Consider the following 24,376-nt stretch of genomic DNA (forward strand, 5'->3'; position numbering starts at 1 on the left):
AGTATAATTAACATGAATTCAGCTGTAAAGATCATTTAAATTAATCAACTCTACAGTGTGGCCTTTAAAAAAAATGTATCCAAAACTAAAAATGTACAAGAATTTCCAGCGCAGAAAATGAATAATGAAAAAAGAAATTCACGGGGGGGGATTTTCCCCTTTTTATAATGAATGTGATGGCGAGACGACTGGGTCAGAGCATCCCCAAAACTGCAGCTGTTCTGGGGGGTTCCTGGTCTGCGGTGTTCGGTATTTATGAAGAGGGGTCCAAGGAAGGAAAAGCGGTGACCGGCAACAGGGTGTTGGGGGGCCGAGGCCCATTGATGCACGTGGGGGGGAGGCCGGCCTGTGTGGGCAAATCCAACAGACGAGCGACTGGAGCACAAACTGCTGAAAGAGTTAATGATAGAAAGGAGTCAGAACACGCAGAGCGTTGCAGTTTGTAGCGTTTGGAGCCGAAGAGCGTCGCAGTTTGGAGCTGCAGAGCGTCGCAGTTTGTAGCGTTTGGGGCCGCGTTTGGGGCCCACGCTGACCCCGTCCGCTGCCGAAACGCCTACAACCGGCCCGTGAGCAGAAGAGCCGGACTGGATCTCTTGACTCATATGGTCTTCTTTTGTTCAGGGACTTGAATAAATTTACTCTTATAGGGTCTTATAGACCCCCATATGGTCTGGAGTCTGGATAAGGTTAATGTTTATGGAAAGTCTGCCGCTTCCCCTATAGAGTCGCCTCTCTTTTCCTGGCTTGGCGAGAATGGCCGTTTGGTCAAACAGATCGCTTACAAGTCAAATAGAATAGGGGACCCCCTCTGTAAAAAGACCACCCGGCTATCATACGATGGTTGGAGTGTACCTTTAACACATAAATGTTGCAGAAACAAAACCTAAGAATAGAATAGATTAAGCGGGAATTTAAAGTTTTGTATGATACAACTTTATTACTGCAATACAGACTTTGTAAGTACATATGTACACACGCCGAGAGTTCAGTCCCGTATCAAGCACAGCGGCTTCTGTTAATAATCCGTTTAGGACAAAAAAAAAATAATTTTTACACAAAAACCTGCAATCCACGAACGTCTTCAACCAGAAACACCGATATGTTAATTAACATTATTACACAGTATATAATGTACAGTCCATTTACATAACATCATTACATACAGCAGTACCACAATCTTAATTACTAAGAGAAAAAAAAGGGTATTGACCATGAAACAGGGACACGCGATGTTTAAGCCCCCCGCGGATGCAAAAATCGCTCGGCTCCACGGCACCAAATGTCTTAAATCACCAATGTAAGGTCACAATAATGTACAAGCAGCAACAACACCGAAAACATGAGCCCGCCCTGAATGATGTCCTCTCTCAAACGTGGAATCCCCGCTGGAACATCGAACATGTTCTTAAGACATTCTGGGATTCAGAAAACATCTCGGTGTATACAGGGCTTCTCCTATTTAAACTCTATTTTTTATATTAAAAAAATCCTTAAAAACCCCATTCCCTGTAAAACCCTAACTTAACGTTAGATGTTCTGCAAAAATGTTATCGTCTTTATATTATTATTATTCTACCAACGAAGTAGAATTTATAGCTAAAGACATGATTTTGCATTTCCCACGTTAGATTTATACTACTTTAATTCATTTATTCTTTAAGTCACATTTGAAATCAATTTTAAAAAAAAAACAACAAAAAACTTTTTTTTTTTTAATTTGGGATTACAGCCATCGCTTAAAAAACACCGGCAATAAAACTCTACTTTCTAATAACCCACATAGCAAAAAAACTCAATTTCCCTTTTAATATTTAGCTTCATGTTATACCGGAGTTTCATTTATTCAAAATGACACTGAAACCAGGATCAGAATTTACTGCCGACTATAGAAAATGGACCGATTTTGGGCTAAATTTCCGTTGCAGACACTCCTAGCACCCCCCCCCCAAAAAGGAAGGAAATATTGGTGTTTCAGCCGATGGTCTTCGTTGGGTAGGTGTAGAGAGAAATTGAGGCATGGCTAAATAGGGGTTAAAACCTCGGACATGACCGTGGACATAAGAAGGAGAGGCTTAGGTGGGAGGAGCCATCATTAGTCTCGAGACCCGGTGCAACCTTAAAAAATACGATAATTATAAAAATAATAGATCACTTCCGCCCGGCGGCACACGTGATTGACAGTCGGGCCGTGCGGGGGGGGTAGATATGCCGCTGCCAATATTATTCTTGTGCGGAACCAGAATAAAGAACGCTTGCCAATAGCTAGTTCTATTTTTTATACGTTTTCCTAAAGTTTTCTTTATATGGCGCCAACACGGTGTTAATTATATATCCGGGCCACGAATTATTCCCATGAGCACATTAATAAAAAAAGCTTAACTGTACTTTGTAAAAATCTGTTTCGTTTTGCAAACATTTTCCCCATATCAAGAAAGATAGATTGAAGAGCGCCCACCAAAAATATAATTTTCAAAAATGTATATTACAGAATTATCCAATGCCCCCCAAAAAAGGCAAAAACACTAAAAAGAACAGGAGCTGAAAGAGGCGCCTGCCAACGAGATGAAGGCAAAGCTCTGCTCTCGGTATGGATGATCTCGAGGATCTAGACGTTGCCGAAGGCCGGTAAAAACGGCCATTATCACGGCTGATTCTCGGCCAATTGCAGCAATGGACAACCGACCTCTAGACTGCTGACATCATCTAGTGACGGAAGGTCGGGCTTCCATAACTCACAATGAATTTGGTGAGTTCAGCTTCCAAGTCTCCCTACTTAACTCGATGTCTCAGAGGGTTCCAGGATACCATTCTTGGTAATAAAGAGAAGACACTTTGGGCAGAACGTTAATCTTGGGTCAACCATGGTGGTCTGTCACATGGTGGTCTGTCACATGGTGGTCTGTCACATATATCAATCTGCATTAGACACTTAGAAATGGTTAAACATCTCGAAATCAAGAATTCAATTTACTCTCTTTTGGGAGAAGCAAAAAGCCGAGTAGTTACGTGTTTTATTGTTTTAAATATTTTTTGAACACCACTAGTCCAACACTGAAAGGCCATCCAAGAGGTGAGGAAACACTAAAACCCTATTAACCCCTCAAAATGCATTGTTTTCAATGGGTTAAGGGACCGCCCATTGTCCTTAAGGGGTTAAAAGTTAGAAAAACAAGGTTTGTGGGCGGGGCATACAGTAAAACTGAGAAGCGCATGCACAAGAGTAGGCTGGCTATGAGTATGACTGGGTGGGGCTAACATTAAGCCCCACCCACATTGAGCCTGCGTCAGTCAAATGAACCGAAAAAGATTAAAGACAGAAAATCCACCCATGGAATGCAGTGAAACTGTCCTCCACATGATTTATCGTCATTAAAAGGCTTTCTTGCCAAGCTGGAAAAAAACTGAAGGATTTTTAACTAAAATTCAGTTATCTGTCAAGCCCTTGCACCACCCCCCCACCCCCAAAAAATGTGCTTGGTCTATAAAACATGTTTTTTTGTTTTACAATTTGTTCACAAATACTTTCACATACACAAGAAAAAAGCAGTTTTCCATCCAGTTTGAATTTTTTTTTAAAAAGTACCTTACTTAAAAAGAAATGTTCAATTAGCCATAAAATTTACTGAATCAATTAACCGGTTCATCTGTCATAGAGGTAAAAAAAACCAAATTATATTTATATTTATATATATATACAGGAAGTCCGCTACATTTTTAAGAACCATAATCAAACGTATCCTTTGGAAGCGAATTGTCCGCTGTTGACAAATGCATTGTTGGAATTTTTCTAACAAAATAAATATACCTGTATTGGCTCCGCAGTTCACAGTATTATCAGTTCTTACCGATCAATATCCGATATCTCTAAATATCATTTGCAGAAAGCAGCATTTATTTTTTCGATTCTTTTTTTATGTGAAATGGCCATTCCCAATGACTCAAAAAAATTCTTACACATTAAAAAAATATTCTTAAGCTTTTTTTGTTTTTTTTCCCATCATCCACCTGCAATACCTATTAACAAACACAAGGTGGCAGCAGTGAACAAACATACAGCTTCTTCTTGTACTGGATCCTTTCTTTTACAGGAAGTGTTACTCCGAGGCCACTTTCGCCAGGTTTGCCCTGACCCTTGCCTGGTCCACCGCGTCCAGCAGGTTTTTGGCATCAACGGCCAAAGCGTGCGAGGCCGTCAGCATCTGTTTCTTGCACTCCTCGCTCAGGGACGTCACGGCGTTTTGCTGGGCTAACCTCATCTTATTAATTAGCTCTGCCAAGTCTTTGCTTAGCAGCTTTTGTGTTCCTTCGATCTGTGATTTGAGGAAAAAACGCAGGAAAACATTAGTTATGGGGTACTGTTTCAGAAACATCACTTATAGTATGGGTGTTTGCCCAAACGTTTCTAGAAATAATAATAAAAAAAAAAATTAAAAAGTAATAAGCAAATAAAATAAAAAAATAAAATAAAAATAAATAAATCAGGAAATAAAGAAAGAAAATATGATTTAAAAAAAAAGGAATATATATACTGATTTTCAAGCAATTAAATTGATTGAAGTCCTGTAAAAATTGAATAAAAAAAAAATAATTAAAAAATGTCATAATGCTAAATTGTTTCTTACCTCTGTGCGCGACGACAAAGGGAGAGATGCAAGAATCTCGTCAACACTTGCAATGAGCTTCTTCAGTGTTAGCCCAACATTCTATAGGAGGAACAATGACATCATCAGACAGCAGCCAGTTTATTTTTACCCAACAGATATGAGTTCACAATTGCTTCCTGGTTTATACTGTTGGCCCGGTTGGACATTTCTCCTATTACATATCACCATTTCTGCCATTAGAGCCAAAAAAAGAATAAGAAAAGGAAAAAGAACTGATTTAACTAGAACAATAAATAAACTTGAACCTAAATTCAATTCAGGGATGAGTTCCCTCCTCCTGGGTTTCCCAGATGCCTTTTTTATGTAAACATCACCAGATAGTTGCTTAATTCTCAGATTTTGAAATTCAAGTATAAAAAAAGAAACAAAAACCTTAAGTATTGATTAAAAATTCTACAATACGTTTAACCCACTTTAAATACTACGCTAGGTCCATGGGTCCCTCTCGCTTTCTTTTGTGAGCAGGCATTGCTTCCCTTCTCACCTTGACGACGTTGACGTATGCCTCGGGTGGCAGCTGGTAGATCTCATTTTTGAGATGAAGCACGGACTTCACCAGTTCCATCACGCTCTGGTAGACCTGATCGTCTGTGCGGTCTAAATTAGCCGTAGGACTCTGCTGCATGGCCTTCATAAGACAAAAAAAAGGGAACTTGTATAGAAGATTTAAGTTACTATGGCAACAGCCTATCAATGCTTGCTTATGTGTCACATGCCGATTATGTGTTCCCAACAAAAAATCTGAAGGAGCTTAAATGTTGCATAATAATGAGGAGTCATTTCTGGCAAGGGAATCAAATTCCCAACCTTCAAAAATGCAACAGCTGTGGACTACAATTCCCATCATACTTTTAGTAGGCACTGGAACGTCAACATAGGGCTCACCAGGACTAGCCAGTTGCACATAATACTTACATGGAACCCCACCTCCCCTAAAAACCTTAACCAATGGCACCAAATCACAGAGCAGAAGCAGAGGATGTGGTCAGATGACAAGGGTGACCAATGGGATCTGCCCAGCGAGACGACATTACCTACCTGCGCTCCCATTCTGGGGGGCTTTTGTGGGGCAACGGTGAATTCAGCTACAGAAAGAAAAAAAAAAGCTGTCATTTATTTCTCCAAAACCCAACAAAGTCATCTGTATCTCCATAGCTGCGAACGCGAGACCGACCCAGAGAAGCTTCCTGAAGCTACCCCTCTTACCGTTGACCTTCATGCCCAACATGACGTAATACGGGGCATCGGGTAAAGCATGATATTCAGACTATTCCAGCTAGACACAGACCAGTTACAAGAGAGATCTCCGATATCCCCAACCTGCCAATCGAGTAAGCGCCGTGCCGGAGAAGCTGATGACCAAACAGGTTAATCTAACCCTGGTTTTGTGGCCACCGCCTCCAGGATCTGCCACCCTAGATCTAGTTAGCCTGGGGCCAGAATACGTAACTGAGAATACCACCCCATGGTGCTGGTGGGGAATCTATGGCTTCTACCAATTAGAAGAGTTTCCTTTAAAGAGAGAGTTGCCGGGTCGGCAGCTGTTGTAGAACTTCCCTCAAACCAAACAAGGACCTCAAAAGACAAAAAGAGTGCCTGTGACTAGCTAACGATCACGGGACTTGCTGGAGAGCTTCATGTTGGCTCTTCATACCAGAAGCCAGAATTCTATGAAATGGGCCCCATCGCAATTCTTGGTCATCTTGGCATCCAACGTTTCCTCTAATCACACAATTCCAGAATGTTCCCTTAACATCTTAGCTAAGGAGCTGAACGACAAGCGGAACGGGGCAGCAGGACTGTCTCAAGAAATTCAGAACTATTAGCAACTTGACTGTTCTAAGCTTGTCGCGGGATTTTCTTTAATTAACGCTTTAATTGTGCGTCCCCCCCGACTATGGGTGATGATCAGAAGCCGTGGTGGGTGTACAGCCTTGGGGAGAGGAGTATAAACCCCATGGCCTATTATGTCTTATACATGTCCTGTTACTCACTGTATGCGACTTCTTTTTCAGGAAGAGGCTGAAAGAAAACAAAAAATGGATATTTTATTGTGAAAGTAAAAAAAAAAATATATAAAAAACCCCCACAGGTACCAAAATAAGGAAAAATGAACACATGGTGGCTGCAAAAAATAACCAGTTTGGCTCATGTCTTTGAATTCCTTTTCTGGGTATATACTACACTTTTTGTAGATTTTTCTCAGAAAAAAAAATCAGGTCAAATACACAACTTTAACCCTTCAGGGGCATGTACTGCGTAATATGTGCCACATTGTGCCAGGCTTTTCACCCAAAATAATCTTTACCTTCCATATGCTATAAAACATACGCGTCAACAGATATCCCACTGATGATGGACCTTAATTTTTGTGTTTTAGGGCATCTTAAGAAATATAAATATATTATATTATTATTATTTATTGTTTTATATAGCGCCATCATATTCCGCAGCGCTGTACAATATATAAATATATAATTAAATATAGGATAATTCTTTTTGTTTGTAAATGTATTCTACAAACTGCAGATATCGCTCTTGGAAATTCCATTAAAGGAATCTCAGGGTCAGAATTCCGTAGGTTTTGTTTCATTTTTGTTTACTCACCTCTGGAGGCGGTTGGTCTACAGTTTTCTGTTTAAGATCCTGTAGATTAAAACATTTTAAGTCAAATCCTTTTCATTTATTAAATCCCTTTAGGATACAGAACGGTATTGGTTAACGGGCACGGGCCATCACGGACCTCGCCGACCATAGGCAACGTACTTTGGGCATCGGTTACGGAAACGCAAGCGGGTTCCATTAAAGAATTAAAGGTTATGAAGAGCTTCGGGACACAGAGGGTTCATTTATGTGGCTAAAAAAAAAAGATTTGACCAGGAGAAATGTTTTCTGAATGCGTGGAACGATCTCGCCAGATCATGCCCACCCACCAAATCTAAAAAAATAGATCAGGGAGGAGCAGTGTTTGGATGCCAAAACAGTGAAATGGATAACGGGGTAAATTGGGGAGGAAGTACTTGTCTCTATTAGGGCCCCTTGGGATCGGTATTGGGAGCCGAATGATACAAAGGGTAGACATTCCGGGGCGGAACAACTCAAACTCTGAATGACTTAAGTAAATGAGAAGAATGATGGAGCGCGGCAGCTGCAGTTTAACGTTGATAAATGTAAAGTAACACACTTGGGACTTACAATTCTAAAGGCCACATAATGGAGGAATAGCCAAAAAAAAATGAATTCCCTTATTTCCACCAGTTTAATCAATTTCACATTACTCATTTTTTATAATTTTTACCCTCGCGACAGCCTCTGATTTCATTTGACCAGAGGTTTTTTTTAAAGGAAATGCAGGAATATTTTTACTGCTTTACCACTTTATTTATATTTTTTTACATTCGATTCCCTCGCATTTGATTTAATGTTAGTGTAGCCAGGAGCTCAGCAGAGTAACATCATGTGACCCCACGGCAGTAGCGCAGCACCATGTGGAAGGACGGGAAGAGCCATAGGCTTGAGAGGTAAGAGGATTTGTTTTGGACCCCGGGGGTCCTAATCTGACACTGTTTGGAAAGAAGAGAACAGATTGAGATTTAACGGCCGCCTCATCAAATAACAACTTTAGTATGCATTCTTTAAAAGTTATGTTAAGGAGCAGCTACAGCCTCAGAGCTGCAGCTCCCTGCCTCCTCAATGCTCTGAGGATTCTTGACGCCGATTGGCTTTTAATTGTACTTTTAAAAACAGGCTAAGCGAACCTCCTAATAACCATTGAGCTGCTGGAGCTCTTTCTGGAAGGCCGGCAGCGTTAATTCAAGCAGGGAACAGAAGGAGCCCGCGTGGCAGATGAAGCAGCAGCTGTCGGAAGCTCTGCGGGGGACATGCCATCGGGTTACAGCTTCAAGTTAAAGCTCATTCTGTCTTCTGTTAATGGACCCTGCGAGCTCCATATAGCGGCAGACCCTTTAACTGCCAGAAGGACCCGCAGCACATGGCACTGCAGGGGCTACAAGTATCTCCAGCACTTAAACAGTTAAAGGGAGCCGCCCATAATCCAGGACATGACATCATCACATGATAACATTTTATGCCGGCCTTAACCGTGGCAACTGCCGCCGTAAATGTCAGGATACTGGGAGTTATACTGAGAGCGATTCTGGTGCATAGTCGCAAAAAAAAAAGCTGTGCAATCGCCGTAGCAACCCACGGATCTGTCCTTCTGACTGAACTTCATTAAATATATTCTGCCAAAATTCATCCATGTTTTATGGGCACAAACGGTTAATATTCACCTATAATGAAGCTACATCCTGTCACTGGAACGATATCGCTGGATCTCTGTATTAAAGATTTCACCTTTGCGCCAGCGGGGAGCCCTCCTCACAGAGGTCGCTAATTCTTTATTCTGCATTAAATTAACGTACGGTGTTTAACCTGACCCTTTTCAGCTTATTCTCTGCATATCCGAATCTCGAAACCTGGCATGAAATCTAAGGTGGGCAACGAGTCCCGTCTGGGAAACAGAAATTTCCAGCGTTGAGTCACCTAATTAATCCGGGTAAAGACGCCATTAAACCCACAACAGCTTTGCAAGCATGACAGGGGCAACATAACAGGCTTCCACTTTACACACACACTCACGCTAACACACACGCACTTGTAATAACACACACGCCCTCGTGCTAATGTACGAGGCAAATCCCCCCCCCCACCAACCAGGCCAGCCCACCCCTGATGATATTTAAGAATATTAACACATTGTGGTGCCATTATTATTCATAGGAACTGATGGATTGCTGATTGAAGATGCTAAAAACTACCCTTTTCAACAGTTATTTTTCACTTATTGTTTTACATTTTACTTTATCTACATTTAAAACGAATCTAAATGAGAGGTTACATGGGGACCTCTCTAGGGTCAGCCCTACATAATCCACATTTGCCGAGATGCGCGCTGACATCATCGCTAGACGTCAACTGGATACTCACGGGAAACGAGATCTTTCTGGGAAATTTGACCGGAAATATTAGTTATTTATGAAGTTTAATCGTTTCTAACTGGTTTGTATTTTTGAAGCTTAGGCTCCTCATAATCGATCCCTCTTTCAATGGTCCATGTGGAGAGAGGAGGACCATTGGGTCATCACCATGCCTGGCCCTTGACCCTACACCCTCACCTTAAGGTTGTTCACCAGAGTCCGTTCCTCCTGCTTTAACCACCTGTTGTCCTCCACCATCTGCTGCTGCTGACGGTTTAGGACCTGCATCATTTTGGCCCGCTCCTTTTCCCAGATCTTCTGGGCTTCTTCTTTGCTGTTGGGTTTCAGAAAGTCCTCTTCCTTCAGGAGAAACGCCGGAACGAGACAGAGAGAGAAATGAAGGGAGGCCAACCAGTTCGGCCCTAAATCAAGCGCTAAATAAAAAGTAATCTTAACCAAGAAGAAAGTAGGAACCACAACGGGTAAAGAACGAGATGGCGAACGTGGCCACTGCAAGCATGCAAGCCTTACCCTCATACTGCGGCGTTTGAAGACGGTATGGCGCAGGAGCGGAGGACTCCGCGTGGAGTCTATCGGAGACTGGTACTCAGTGGGGCTACAGAGAGTGGGGGAGCTGGCACACAGGCTCTCGGGCACCTGGGCATCGGAAAAAGGGGCAAAAGCGTCGGCACAAAAAAAACAGAAGGTTAGCAGCACGGACATCAAGCGGTGAAAAGATCACACATAACAACAAACAGACACAAAGGCGCCGCCGGCAGCAGAGGGTAACTGATGTCGGCGGAACGGACATAGAGACGGGGGACGCAGGGCAAAAATGGCTGCCGATGGCGCTGCGAGGGAGAGTAGGCAGACAGAGAGAGGAAGCGCCTTAACGTCACTGGAACAGGCATACTATATAACCATACCTGGCAGATTCCATGGCAGATCGGTCCCATCCGGCCCCCGTCTAGTCTCCCCGTTTCTCCTGCTGTAACGACTCAAACCTTAATCAGTCGTTGGTCTCGTCTTAGATTCAGGAGCCGTATGTCTATCCCATGCGTGTTTAATCCCCTCGCTGTATTACCCTCTACCACTTCTGCTGGGAGGCTGTTCCACTTATCTACCACCCCCTCAGTAAAGTTAAACTCCCTTCCATTCCATCTCAGCCTCTGAGCCTCTAGTGTTAGATTCTGGTCTCGTGTTTCTCCGCCTTTGAAATAAACTCCCCTCCTGTACTTTGTTAAATCTCTTTATGTATTTAAATGCTTCTATTCATTAAAACGTACAAATACCAAGGGTTTTTTTTTTAAAATAAATTGAAATATTTGTGTTTTATTTACAGATTTTTGCGTATAATTTCCTCTCTTAAATAATTTTTAATACTTGGGATTCTGTGAGATCTCATTGTTCGCTCCGGAGACCCCCCCCATCATTACAGACAGCGGCGATCCGAATTCTAACAAATGGCGATAAACGGCATTAAATGACCTCGTAAGAATTCAAAGAACAGACTCATCAAAAATTCTCTTAATGACCCAAAATTACATATTTCATTTATCTCCCCGTCATGGTAAGATAAAGCTTTTTCCTTCTTTCTCGAAAAATGTCTTTTGCCCCCAAAAAACAGCACAGCACACAGCCTCACGGGGCCGGCGGGAAATGTATGTTTTTCAAATTGCGGCGTAATATTTCCGTTTATTTAATATTGTGACATTACGGTTTCAACGCGTTCCACGGCTGGTGTTTAATCTTTAGAACAGGAGGTGATAAATGAGAAATAGAGGGTCAGAGGCTTATATGGAGTTTGAGGAATCTTTACTTTACTGAGAGGGTGGTAGATAAGTGGAGCGGCCTCCCAGCAGAAGAGGGTAATACAGTGACGGTATTAAACATGCATGGGATAGACATACGGCTCCTGAATCTAAGACGAGACCAACGACTGATTAAGGTTTGAGTCTTTACAGCAGGAGAAACGGGCGACTAGACGGGGGCCGGATGGGGCCGATCTGGCATGAAATTCTATGTATCTAAGTGGGACAGCAGCCATAACACATCTTGCAGGCACGGGTTGCTAACGGCAGTCAGACAGGACAGATGACGTAGTAAGATACCACCTGCATTGGTTCATAAGGGCAAATTAGCCGTTGGGTAATTGGTGGGATAATGGGGGCAATTAATTATTATGGGGGTAATAAGGCTGCCGGATCTCAAAATAGAGGCTGATTTGAGGCAGGGATACTTCAAACATCTTGTTTGATTATTCTACGGCAACAAGAGGATCAACGCGCGTCATTCCAGGCCACGGCACAGGGCTGGCTGGGAATACTGGGATTTATAGTCCAGGTGTAACGTTTTTCTAATCCATGGCCTTTAATTTAAAAAAAACCAACATCTTTATTAATTGATGTAACAATTCGATCAATTGCACCAAATTGTGCAGAATCTTGGGAGTTATTCCTCCTCCTCTTGGCATTTGGGAAAAGACGGCGGTACCCATCCCGGGGCACCATGTATAAGTTAAATGATTTGGAAAGACGGGTTGTCTTTCTTACCTGAAACTGCAACTTCGGAGCCAGCAAATTTCCCGGGGCCGAAGCCTTGTACTTCGGACGACTCGGCTGGAGAGAAGGAAAAGTTATATATATCAATATAAAATATATATTAAATAGTGGGGTCTTTGGTTAAAGGAAGCTCAGAGGTCTCTTCTTCAGACTTACTAAACACTAAATAAAGTAATCATCACGGTTTAAAACATTTTTGTTGCATCCTAGTAAACGAAACTGGAACGTTTCTAGTTCAAAATGGCCGCCTTCACGTCCAGATTGCTAAGCAGCAGAATAAGCGCCCCGGCCGAGCGCCGCTCACCTTCGGGGGAGGTTCTTGCATTTGGGGAGGTTCAATGATTTTCGGCGGTCGCTGTCTGTTATTCCTCTCTTTCTCTTTTGCAATTTCTTTTTCTGTCTGATAAATATCACTAGAAAAAAAAAAGAAAAAAAAAACATTTAAAAAAAATTAAATAAAAAAAACCCCCTTATCTTATTTAACTAACTGATCCCAAAAATGTTAATAATTATACTAATACTAAAGAATTTCAACGAAGAAAATTACAATTATTGTGTTTTCTGGAATATAGAACTCACGGCTGCTGGATACATCAGGGTTAAACTCGCACAGAAATTCAAAAATTATATTATTCTATTAATTCTATTAATTAATATAATCTGAAAATGACATTAAAAAATGTCTTTATTTCTTTAGCCTCCATCCCAAAAAAAAAAGTTTCTAAACCTCTGCCTACAAAAATAAAAAGGAATCACTATTTATTATTATTATTATTATTAATGATAATATATTATATTTATATAATATATTATATTATTTTTATTACATTTCTATTTTTTCCCCCTGTGTCTTAAAAGAAGCCTCTGAATCTAAAATTAGATAAAATTAGAAGCGGCAGATGGGCTTTTTATTGTCGGCTAACCACGGCGAGAAGGTATAGATTTGGCGGCGTGGACGCGAACTATGTTTTGGCTCCCAGGAGAGCTCTGAGCGCATGCATAACGCCCATCAATCACGGTGTCGCCGAAAAAAATCATCGAGTCCTTAGAAGCCCCGAGACATCAAGTTGAGACAAAACTTATTATAACCTATTGCAGAAAATTCAATTTTTGTTTTTTTTTCCTCCACTTTTAAAGATAAATAATCAGATTAAATGTAAGATTTTGTCCGGCAAATCAATTCATTTATCAAGTTCTATGAAAACTTAAAATTTAACGGGTATTTAGAGAATTTCAGGAACGTCGCTGCGTATTTTACTAGAAGACATGCTTCGAAACGCTTCTTAAAGACGGCTTTCGCCCACATACATGAATTGTTATAAAATATAAAATGATTTTATAATACAAAAAAATAATAATAAAAAATTTAAATATTGAAGTATTAAAACTTTATTACACATAACACATAAAGGGGGTGTGATGATCTGCCCAACTCTCACGCTCTACACTGATGTGATGCTTGTATAAATGCGATTGGCTGCTGCTTCAGTGATTTCAGTGAGAGTGCTACTGAGCATGTGCAGGAAGTGTACTGACAAATGCTTCCTGTTTTCAGTAGAGGAAGCTGGGGGGCGGAGTTAAATGAGAAAAGTCTCATTTCCTAACTCCAATAACTTAAGAATGCCTGCCCCGATTTGCATGCCGTAAAATGCGTTGGAGTCCACGAAAAAAATGGACTCCAACGTGCATTGAAAAATAAAATACAATTTTGGGGGCTAGATTGTTCTGGTTCAAATTTCTGTAAACATTCTGTAACATTCATATTAAAACACTGCATTTTCAAAGTTAATATTTTCACATAAAAAAAAAGATCCCAATTGAATGAACAATAATGCAGCTGAATTTGCATGGAGGTCTACCTCAAACTACAGACGAGCTCGGTGAATTTTGGCCTCTCGGTGGGGTCGTAAGTCCAGCAGCGGGTCATGAAAGTGTACAGGGTCGGGGGACATATTTCCGGCTTTGGAAGGCGATCTCCTTTTTCTATGACGCTGATCACGTCTTTATTCTCCAACCAAAAAAATGGCTGCTTTCCAAAGGAAACGATCTCCCACATACAAACACCTAGAACAGCATATGGAAGAAAAAAGGTTATAGAACAGCAGGAAGAATACCCTTATTTAATGAGGTCACCACGAAGACGGACTGATATAATGACATCATCGGTGAGTTCTACGCAATCAATAAAGTGTAAAGATGATAATTTACAGAAGTGACAATAAGATTGACACATGTTAAGACAAACTGGTACAGAAGGAGAAGAGGGTCCTGCTCCCGTGAGCTTACAATCTATTAGCTGGTTCACAGCCTACAATATAATTTATAAAAAATCCAGTATGGGGTAAGTGCCCGGGCCCGGATGGCCTCAGTAGTACGTATTATAAACGCCTCTTTGATGCCCTGGGACCTCACTTGGCCCGTTTCTTTAACTCGTTGGCGGAGGGTCAGTCCCCCCACCCTCAGTCGAACCTGGCTTACATTGCGTTGATACATAAACCGGGTAGGGATGCCGAGCACTGCGCTAATTATCGCCCTATATCTCTTATAAACTCGGATATGAAGCTGTTGGCTAAGGTCATGGCGATGCGATTGCAGTCTTACGTCCCCTTCTTGATACATGGTGACCAGGTGGGTTTTGTCCCGGGCCGAGAGGCTCGTGATAACACTATTCGAGTGCTCAATCTCCTGACGCTGGCTCAAAGCCGCAGCTCTCCTTTCGCCTTGGTCTCTATGGACGCCGAGAAGGCGTTCGATAGGATTGCGTGGCCTTTTCTATTCCGGGTGCTGGACCGGATGGGCATTCAGGGTAGTTTTCGCCGTCTATTGCAGGCGCTATATTCTAATCCTTCGGCGCGGATTCGGGTGAATGGTATTTTATCCGGGGCTCTGCAGTTGAGGAACGGCACGCGGCAGGGCTGTCCCCTGTCTCCCCTCTTGTTTATTCTTGCCATGGAGCCTTTAGCTTGCGCTATTAGGGCGAATGTCAACATCTCGGGTATTCAGGTGAAGGGCGTCACTCATAAGATTGCGATTTATGCGGATGATATGATGTGTATGCTTACGGAGCCTGTTTCCTCCCTCACACATGTGGTCCGCGAACTCGAGATTTTTCGGGGCTTTTAGAATTATTTAATCAACATTCAGAAATCAGAGATTATGGGGATCAGCATCCCTGATGACCTTAAATCGGCGTTGCTACAGGTATTCCCCATGAAATGGCAGGATCGCTCGATTCGCTACTTGGGTATAAACATTGCGGCTGATATATCTCTAACCACGCGTTTGAATTATGACGCCTTGTTGTCTTCGGTCACTTCTGATTTACGTAGGTGGGCAGTGCCGCATATCTCATGGTTTGGCCGTATTGGGGTGTTAAAGATGAATATTTTACCGAGGTTTTTGTATCTCTTTCAAAGTTTACCTATTTTTCTCCCCCGGGCATATTTTAGGGCCTGTCATAGGGTTTTCCGGAGGTATGTGTGGGGAGATAGGGCCCCAAGAGTAGCTTTCTCTCATCTGGTGCGTTCCAAGTCTACCGGTGGCCTGGGCCTCCCCAATTTGGAATGGTACTGGATGGCTGCCCACCTGCGTAGGGTGGTTGAGTGGTCTCTGGCTGTCCCAAAGGTATGGCTTTCTCTTGAAGGCTCCTTTTTTACTTCACACATTTCAGCGGTTCCTTGGTTGCCTGCCTGCCATCGTTACATGGTGCCTAGATCTCACCCCACGATTTCGGCGACCCTGCGGGTCTGGCGGAAAGTCCTATCACAGCGATTGCTCGCTACCAAACCTGGTCCGCTTTTGCCCCTTGTCCACAACCCGGACCTGGATTGTAATGTCACATCTGGCCTCTCCCATTATCTTACCCCTAGTCATGTTAGATTTCTCCGGGTGTGTCATGTGCTACGTGGGGCTGCTGTCCGCTCGCTTGCGGAACTTTCGGGTCGGGATCCCTCCCCGTTCCCTGCGGTTTTTGCGTATCACCAATTTAGGCACTTCCTCACACCTCTGTTATCTAATCCCGTGTTGTCTAGAGAGCTCCTGAATTTTGAACGTTTGTGTGTGGCGGATAGAGAGCCTCCCCATCTTCTCTCCGCTATATACTCTCTTCTAGTTGACGCGCATAGCTCCTCTACGCCTTTCTTTATGTGTCTTTGGGAACGGGATTTGCGCAGGACCTTTGAGACTGCGGATTGGTCTCATATGTTGCAGCTCACACACAAAGGGGCTTTATCGAGCAAAATCCAGGAGAACGCATATAAGCTCCTCTCCAGGTGGTACAGGGTGCCTTTTGACATACATCATTACCTTCCTCAGGTCTCGCCGCTGTGTTGGCGCTGTGGCCTACGGGATGGTACATATGTTCACCTATGGTGGGAGTGTACCCGGGTGCAGCCCTTTTGGAGGGTGGTTGTGGCGGTCATACGTGAGGTTGGGGATCCCGATTTCCGCGCCTCCCCTGAGACATTATTGGTGTTACACCCTCCCTCCTCTGTTGCTGCCTTCAGGAAGTCTTTGACCCTTCACCTAATCCAGGCAGCTAAAGCGATTATTCCCAGGTATTGGAGGTCGCAGGACTTACCTTCTGTTGGTGCCTGGATTGCTAAAGTCAATTTTATTGCTCATATGGAGGATTTGGTCGCTTCTTCTAGGGGAAGGGAACATAAAAATGACCTTAAATGGTTGCCGTGGACCGCTTTCGTCACTTCTAGTCGTCTACTTGACTTATGCGGCACGGACGGGTCGGGAGTCCGTTCTTAAAATAATCCGACAGGTTTTCCTATTTGTGACATTCACACCTGTCTCGACTGCGACTTGATATTAGGTATTAGGTACCGTACCTCTCGCCTTTGTGTCTCTTCTATCCTCAGGGTGCTATGTATCTGTATGTATCTACTGGTGTTGTACCTAGGGCAATTTTTGTTGTATGTTTATGTGTTTGTTTTTTGTTTTTTTTTCTCTTTCCTTCTTGTTTCCATGTTCTAATGTGTCATTTCTCTATATATGCTGACACTTTTGGCAACTGTCTGTCCGAGGCGAGGAGTTGTCTTGCTATCCGGGTGCTCTGTTGCTTTCAGATTACTGTATCTGTGTTTTCTACAGCTCCATTCTGTTTTGTTGCACTCCGGACACTTTTGGATTGTATTATGATGTGTTCCGTCCATGTCATTCGATAATGTGCCTGACTGCATTTTTCTACTGAGGTACTGTTGTATTGATGTTATGCCATCTTATATACAATGTGCCACTGTGTTGTATTATGTTTTATTACTTTTCAATAAAGAGATTTTAAACAAAAAAAAAAAAAACTAAAAAATCCAGTATGGCCTCGCCCCGCTTATGGGCTCATTTTCATTTTTCGCAGTTGATCCTGAGGAAGTGATCCCTGAAAGATGCAGCTCCCTCTCTTTCTCCGTGAATCTGTCTGCATTAATCAGGCCTCTTGGAGCACTACCGCAAAAGGGGTGGAGCCACAGAGACAGCCACTCCTTCCGCCCTTTTGTGGAAGCGCTCCGGGAGGGCCGGTTTACGGAGCGAAGAAAGAAGACAGAAGAACAAGAAGAGGCAAGAGAAGAAGAGCCACTGCAGGAAAGGATACAGGGACATGGAAGTGGTGAGGAGACATTAACCCCTTAAGGACAATGGGCGGTCCCAAAACCCATTGAAAACAATGCATGTACGGGCTTTGTCATTAAGGGGTTAAGATAGAGCTTGAGAGAGAGAGAGTGAATGAGCGTGTGAGAGGACATGAGTGAGAGTGTGAGGGAGCACGAGAGAGTCTGAGAGTGACAATTAATTTTCTTTATGAACAAGCACTCTCAATTTCACCCAAACCGAAAGGGCAGGAAACCAAATTCATTGTCCGAAAATGAATGGATTTTGTAGAATCTTTTTGGTCCATGTTCACAAATCTAATATCTACCTATACAGAAACTACAGTCCAAAAGTTTGGGGTCACTCAGCTGTTGGAAAACAAGGCAATTTCTGGCTGTAACATAATTACAAATTTTTTTTAGAACCATCAATTATCCTTTTAAACTTAAACTTGGATCAGTGAACACAACGTGCCATTGGGACACAGGAGTGATGGGAGTGATAAAGGGCCATTGGAACAGAGGAGTGATGGGAGTGATAAAGGGCCATTGGAACACAGGAGTGATGGGAGTGATAATTAAAGGGCCATTGGAACAGAGGAGTGATGGGAGTGATAAAGGGCCATTGGAACACAGGAGTGATGGGAGTGATAAAGGGCCATTGGAACACAGGAGTGATGGGAGTGATAAAGGGCCATTGGAACCCAGGAGTGATGGGAGTGATAAAGGGCCATTGGAACACAGGAGTGATGGGAGTGATAAAGGGCCATTGGAACACAGGAGTGATGGGAGTGATAAAGGGCCAATGGAACACAGGAGTGATGGGAGTGATAAAGGGCCATTGGAACACAGGAGTGATGGGAGTGATAAAGGGCCAATGGAACACAGGAGTGATGGGAGTGATAAAGGGCCTCTGTACACCTATGAAGATATTCCATTAAAAATCAGCCGTTTCCAGCTACAATAGTCATTTACAGCATTAACTACATCCATAAACTATAGAAAAAAAAATATTGGCCCATCTAATCTGCCCTTTTTGAATCAAGAATCACGCTGACATAATGACGGATTCTTACCAAACATCCAGACATCGCTGGCTGACGTGAAACGCCGGAAGTTGATTGACTCCGGGGACATCCACTTGATTGGGAGTCGAGTCACTGAGGCTGCAAGAAGAGATTGCCGTGTTTGTCCTCATCACATCATCATATTCAGTGCAAACAGGGAGGACCAACGTTTTTTTAGGTTGCAAAATTGAGCATTTCTTCCGTGTGAAAATGTAATTTTTTTTGTTTTGTTAAATACTTCAAGTTCTGTATTACATTAAACATGGATCTTAATGATCACATGGCTGACGGGTCATTAGCATCAGACATTCAAAATACCAGAATCTTTTTCATAAAATCTGGGGACATCTAAATGTTTTATTTATAGAATTACAATAAAGTACGAATCGTACTCTGTATTTGGTAGAATAATAAAGGGAAGGTATCCTTAATAAAAGAAAATGTCGCAAGAAAAAAAAGTTGCTTTGTCTGAAATATAATTTTTTTTTTTTTTTAAAACAAAAAAATAATTTATCACTTTACTATAATTTTTATTATTTAATAATATCACTTTTCATTATTTTTTTTTTTTTAGTATCCATTAAGCTATGGACTAAGGGAAACAAAAAAATGCTTTTGAAAATATTATTTACTGTTAGAGGGTTTTCATGGAGCATTTGCGGGGGGGGGGAAATAAGAGATCTCGATAGCAATAACCTCATAATAATAATAATTACATGAAAAATGTTATTTCTTTGGAAATTTCATCTGCTTCCTAAAATAAAATTGTTCACTAAATTAAAAAAAATATATCTTTTTTTCCCTGTGTCTTTAAAGAATCTCTACCAAAAAGCATCGTTGGTTCACCGGGGATGAGAAAGGCTTCAGCCGCTCCTCTTTTCTTTATTTGTTTTATCTTATGTGTGCGTGTTCTAGAATACCGCGGAACACGCGTGAATTCCAAACCCATGGCATTAGAGTTTACAATACCCACCTTTGTAATACTCTTCCTCTTCCAAGTACCTGGAGAGCCCAAAGTCCCCCAATTTCACGCATTCAGGTGCTGCAACCAAAATATTTCTCACCGCGATGTCCCTGGAACGAGAGAATGAAGCGGTGGGTCGGACCCAGTTGGGTCATCGGGAACCCAACAGCAAAGCCCTTACGTACCCACCAGTGAGCCCTGAGGGCATTCCCCCATTCAACCAGGAATATCCCTCCCTACCGCCAGCCTGCCCCATGTGGCTCCCCCTACCTGTGAACACAATTAATACCCTCCAGGTAGGCCAATGCTTTACAGATCTGCAGCGAGTAGAGGATCAGGGTCAGGACCTGGATGGTGCTCTTATTCTGTTCCAAGTATTGGCCGAGCTGCAGAGAGATCCGTTAAAAATACATTCATTTATTTCTGTAAAAAGGGGGTGAAATAATAATAAATTAAGCGATACCAACTTCTTCGGCTAGACTGAACTACAAATCCCAGAATCCTTGTAACTGGACAACACCAAGATACCAGTGGATTATGGGATTTATAGATATAGACTGGGATACATTTTTTGTCCAAAAAATTAAATTATTTCACTTGCAGGTTTAATAACACGCTATGGCAACAACCTATCAGTGCTGCTTGTTTGGGTCACGTGACAATTAAGTGTTCCAGACAAAAAAAAATGATGAAACATTTGACAGCGTTAAAGAAGTATTTCTGGGAGGCGTTTGTGTTTGCGTTACCTCTCCGTACGCGTACAGCTCCATCACGATCCAAATGGGGTCCTCTTCGATGATTCCGATAAGCTTGACGATGTGCGGATGGTCCAGGTTCCTCATTAGGTCTACGAACAGGAAGATATGAGATACATAAATAGAAGACAGGAGAGAACCAATTGGTCCGTCTTCTCTTGTTGAATCACTTTTTCTTATTAATTCTTATAATGTAGCTTTAAGCTTTCCAGAGCTCCCGGTGTTTAAGGTTTGGGTGGGGGAGGGGGCAGAGAATCATCCTAAATGTATAGGGCATTATTCAGAACCCCTGTATGCATTGTATGTACACAAAATGGGAAATACAAGGTAACACTCAGCTATTATTATTATTATTCGTCGATATAGCGCCATCATATTCCGCAGCGCTGTACAATGGGTAAATACATTAAGGTTCTTTGAAGGCTGGAGGGTACCTTTTACGTATCTATTGCCGCCGATATATTTTCCTGTTGAAGTATGAAACACAGGCAATATAATCTAGAAACTTTATTTTCTATGAATTTTGAGAATTCCAAAATTAGCATTTAATTAGGTCCTTTTTTATAAAAATAACTTGGGAAAAAAATTACGGCGAGAAGCTGATCTGCTTCCGCGAATAAATGAATCACAGGTGCCAATGGTATTGGGTGCCGACGGCATGGAGCGCTGCTTGGATTACAGAGGAGCATGGAGGATAAAGCAGACAATAATATCTGCCCCATTAACACCCCGCAACGCATACTGGATACTAAAAATACCCCCTTTAGGAGGGAAAAAAATTGAAATTAATCACATTTTTTGCAAACTCAATTTAGAGAACCTCTAAGTTAAACATGACTGCTTGAAAAAGTAGGAAAAAAGCAGGAATTTATCAATAAAATGACTATTATTATTAATTCATAGACTACATATTGATTATATACAGTATATATAATCAATATATAATAGGAACTACATGCCACTTACATGCTTCACTCATGAACTTTTCTTTGACATCCGGAGCACAATCCTTCTTACACGTCTTCACGGCAACGTTGACTCTTTCTCCTTTCTACAATAAAATAAGTAACAAAAATGGAAATAAAATTCCTCCAGTAAATATGTCTCCCCGAAACGCGAAAAAAGGTCAATTATTTTGCCCATAAAAAAGAAGGGACTGCATTAGAACCTCAAGGACCCGAAAAAATAATATCTATATTGTGAGCGCGGACTGGACAAAAAGGGCAGGTTGGCCAAGAGGAGGGGCGTTCGTCTACTGTGATAACGGAAGGGGGTCATTTATGGGGAAATTAGGGCAAGCAGAGAATAAATTCTCCAGAGGAGAGGGAGAAATAAGCATAGAGCTCAAGGTCACGGTCAAGAAGTTGGTTTTTGGTAGTTGATGATACCTTTTGGTGGCCAACATATGTCTAGACTAAGAAGAAGACCCTCGAGACCCTCAATAACGTCTGAAGATACCTTAAAGGTCTTGAAACCTTAAAAACAGAATGTTGGCCATGGAAGCGTCCATGGCTTTTGAAACAAGCACTTGGACACGTTATCCAATAAAAACTTTTTTGTTGCCCCAAAGATTGCATCCATCTGAAACCAGGAATAAAAGCATCTAGGAGGGCTTTCTTCCGATGGGCAATAAGCCACAAGTCATTTCAGACCACCCGGTCTTGTTACCGACATAAACATTTGTCGATAAGTTCCACGCCGCCTTGTTCTTCTGACCTGGTTCTTGTAGACTCCATCGTAGACCTCTCCAAAGAAGCCTTCTCCAAGAATCCTGCCAAGGAGAACATCATCCCGGCTGATCGCGTACCGGGTAACTACAACGGAAATCAGATGAAGACGCCCACTTAACCAACGTCTTGGATGTATGGAATCCCCCCCCCCCCCACCACCACCACCACCACCACCACCACAACCACCACCACAACCACCACCACCACCCTTCACAGCCTCCGTATCGCCGCAAAATCATATTCAGACCAATGGTTATTTTCTGGGTGGCAAAGATTTTATGAATTCCCTGCTCCATTCATAATATATAATTATTTATAATAAATCATTTTTCTGGTGGATTTCTTAGCTAAATATTTTTAAACCAACATATTTTGGATTAAATGGTTGATTTGGTCAACTATTTAATTTCTTTGAGTAACAGAGCCACTTAAACACTCGGAAACTTTGTTGTTCGGGAGGAAGTGTCCAGGTAAGGTTTGGGATGGTTTTATTGGTTTAAACAGTCTCTAAACACAACAATTACCCCAGCAAATTAACCCTTAACGAGACACTAGTGTGGGGTATAGCTTTTTATCTATTTTCTGTAGTTTTGTTAAGTTTTTTACCTGCAGATCTCGAATCAGAATTCTCTGGTATTTCCGCATAAACTTCAGAATCTAGAAGAACATTAAATTCAAAAAAAGAAATAAATACATTTTATCATGAAGGGGGGGAGGAGTTGGGATTGGAGGAAAATTCCGTGTGATAGAAGAACGAGCAGAAATTCTACATATAGTAGCGGTCTAGTAGTTATAGCACCTATGGCTTTAACTAACTGGTGGCGTCCGCCCTAGAAACCAGACCTTGAGACCTAGAAGCATCTCGGAGAAATAGCCAATCACATTGACTCTAATGAGGCATTGGCATTCTAAATGGAGTCACCTGTATTCAAGCAGGGATTTCAGCAGCGAGAAGAGCAGCGATTGGGATGCTCGGATATCATTGAATCTAAGTACAATATGAAGGCGTTGGCTCTAGACCCTCTGATTGGGGTAAAAACTCTAAGGCTTGGGGCAAAATCTATCAGCCCCCAGATATGTACGTAACTGTATCCATAATACGCACTGCTTTCCCCATATACTGGCATTCGAAGAGCGATTGGCTCGGTGGGACCGCGTTCATACTGGGGGCTTTCACCTAAAGTCATGTTTGAGGGACACAAGGTGTTGAAGACACTTGTTTATTGTTATGTTTGGAGAAGAAGATACATGAGAACATTTAAAACTTACCGAAACTGCTCCCGGGGCCGAGTCGCGATCGTCGCTCTGGGACCTCCCTGGAGAAAGCAACAGACAGAGGAGAACGCTGTGATCATATATAAGACTCCCAGTTGGTGCTTTTGCTCCCAGAATGTTATGGTTGATCTCCCTGCTTGAATGCAGGTGACTCAATTAAATGTATCTTTAAGTAATGACAAGTCAAGGGGGACGGTGTTAGAGGCATTTGGTTAATTCATTTGGCGAGGCGGTAAGTAGAGTCTTCATGATGGGCTATTAAAGGGTGAATATTTCGTCTCATTTAGAGAGCTCCCATCTTACACAGCGGAGGGAACGCACAAACACCCCCTGTCACGCAAGGATTCGTAGGGAGCGGAGGGTGTTTTGTGTTTATACTTGTTACAGATCTCTGCTGCTCTTAATACTTTTTCCTCCCCGTCATTTTTTTGTATGCTCCTCGCTCGTTAGTTAGGTGGAGGTCGTGACAACCTGAAGCGACCCCCGATCTCCCATAATACGCGGAGGCTCAGACTCCTGGAGCACCGTGGTGGAGCGGCACACCATGATTGGCAGGCGGCGACTGGTTATTTGTGTGGCCAAGAAAGGGTTAAGCCTTCATATGCATTTTGAATTGAGTGAAAGTCCTAGAAAAAGAAGAAGCTTCCCGAGCTGCAGCGTCCGATCCCAGAGACCCCCGCGAGTCTCTGCTGTTCAAATTCATTAGAGCGCCAAATATGCAACCGTGTGGGAGGGGTTTGTTAGACCTCAAATCCCGCGTGAGCCAGTCGTGCAGCCAATCAGTGGCAGG

General features: G+C 42.4%; 1 protein-coding gene across 1 annotated transcript in view; it reads right to left on the reverse strand.

The window, feature by feature from the left end:
- Window positions 1–4,094: 4,094 nt before the first annotated feature.
- Window positions 4,095–24,376, reverse strand: part of LOC149283146 (protein-tyrosine kinase 2-beta-like) — a 37,056-nt gene continuing 16,774 nt past the window's right edge. The window contains exons 12-31 of the mRNA XM_089497968.1: window positions 24,087–24,148; window positions 23,581–23,627; window positions 23,413–23,488; window positions 22,918–22,968; window positions 22,298–22,395; window positions 21,548–21,632; window positions 20,573–20,673; window positions 20,097–20,212; window positions 19,836–19,936; window positions 18,872–18,961; window positions 14,064–14,268; window positions 12,509–12,617; window positions 12,196–12,261; window positions 10,175–10,300; window positions 9,842–10,003; window positions 6,659–6,686; window positions 5,703–5,749; window positions 5,149–5,292; window positions 4,623–4,703; window positions 4,095–4,310 (exon numbers count right to left, since the gene is read on the reverse strand). Coding sequence (XP_089354094.1) covers window positions 4,095–4,310; window positions 4,623–4,703; window positions 5,149–5,292; window positions 5,703–5,749; window positions 6,659–6,686; window positions 9,842–10,003; window positions 10,175–10,300; window positions 12,196–12,261; window positions 12,509–12,617; window positions 14,064–14,268; window positions 18,872–18,961; window positions 19,836–19,936; window positions 20,097–20,212; window positions 20,573–20,673; window positions 21,548–21,632; window positions 22,298–22,395; window positions 22,918–22,968; window positions 23,413–23,488; window positions 23,581–23,627; window positions 24,087–24,148 — 2,011 coding nt within the window. The remainder of the gene's footprint in view (window positions 4,311–4,622; window positions 4,704–5,148; window positions 5,293–5,702; window positions 5,750–6,658; window positions 6,687–9,841; window positions 10,004–10,174; window positions 10,301–12,195; window positions 12,262–12,508; window positions 12,618–14,063; window positions 14,269–18,871; window positions 18,962–19,835; window positions 19,937–20,096; window positions 20,213–20,572; window positions 20,674–21,547; window positions 21,633–22,297; window positions 22,396–22,917; window positions 22,969–23,412; window positions 23,489–23,580; window positions 23,628–24,086; window positions 24,149–24,376) is intronic.

The sequence above is a fragment of the Sceloporus occidentalis genome, unplaced genomic scaffold (genome assembly GCF_023333645.1).
Source record: "Sceloporus occidentalis isolate IW3139 unplaced genomic scaffold, rSceOcc1.0.p SCAF_111, whole genome shotgun sequence".
Taxonomy (NCBI): Eukaryota; Metazoa; Chordata; class Lepidosauria; order Squamata; family Phrynosomatidae; genus Sceloporus; species Sceloporus occidentalis.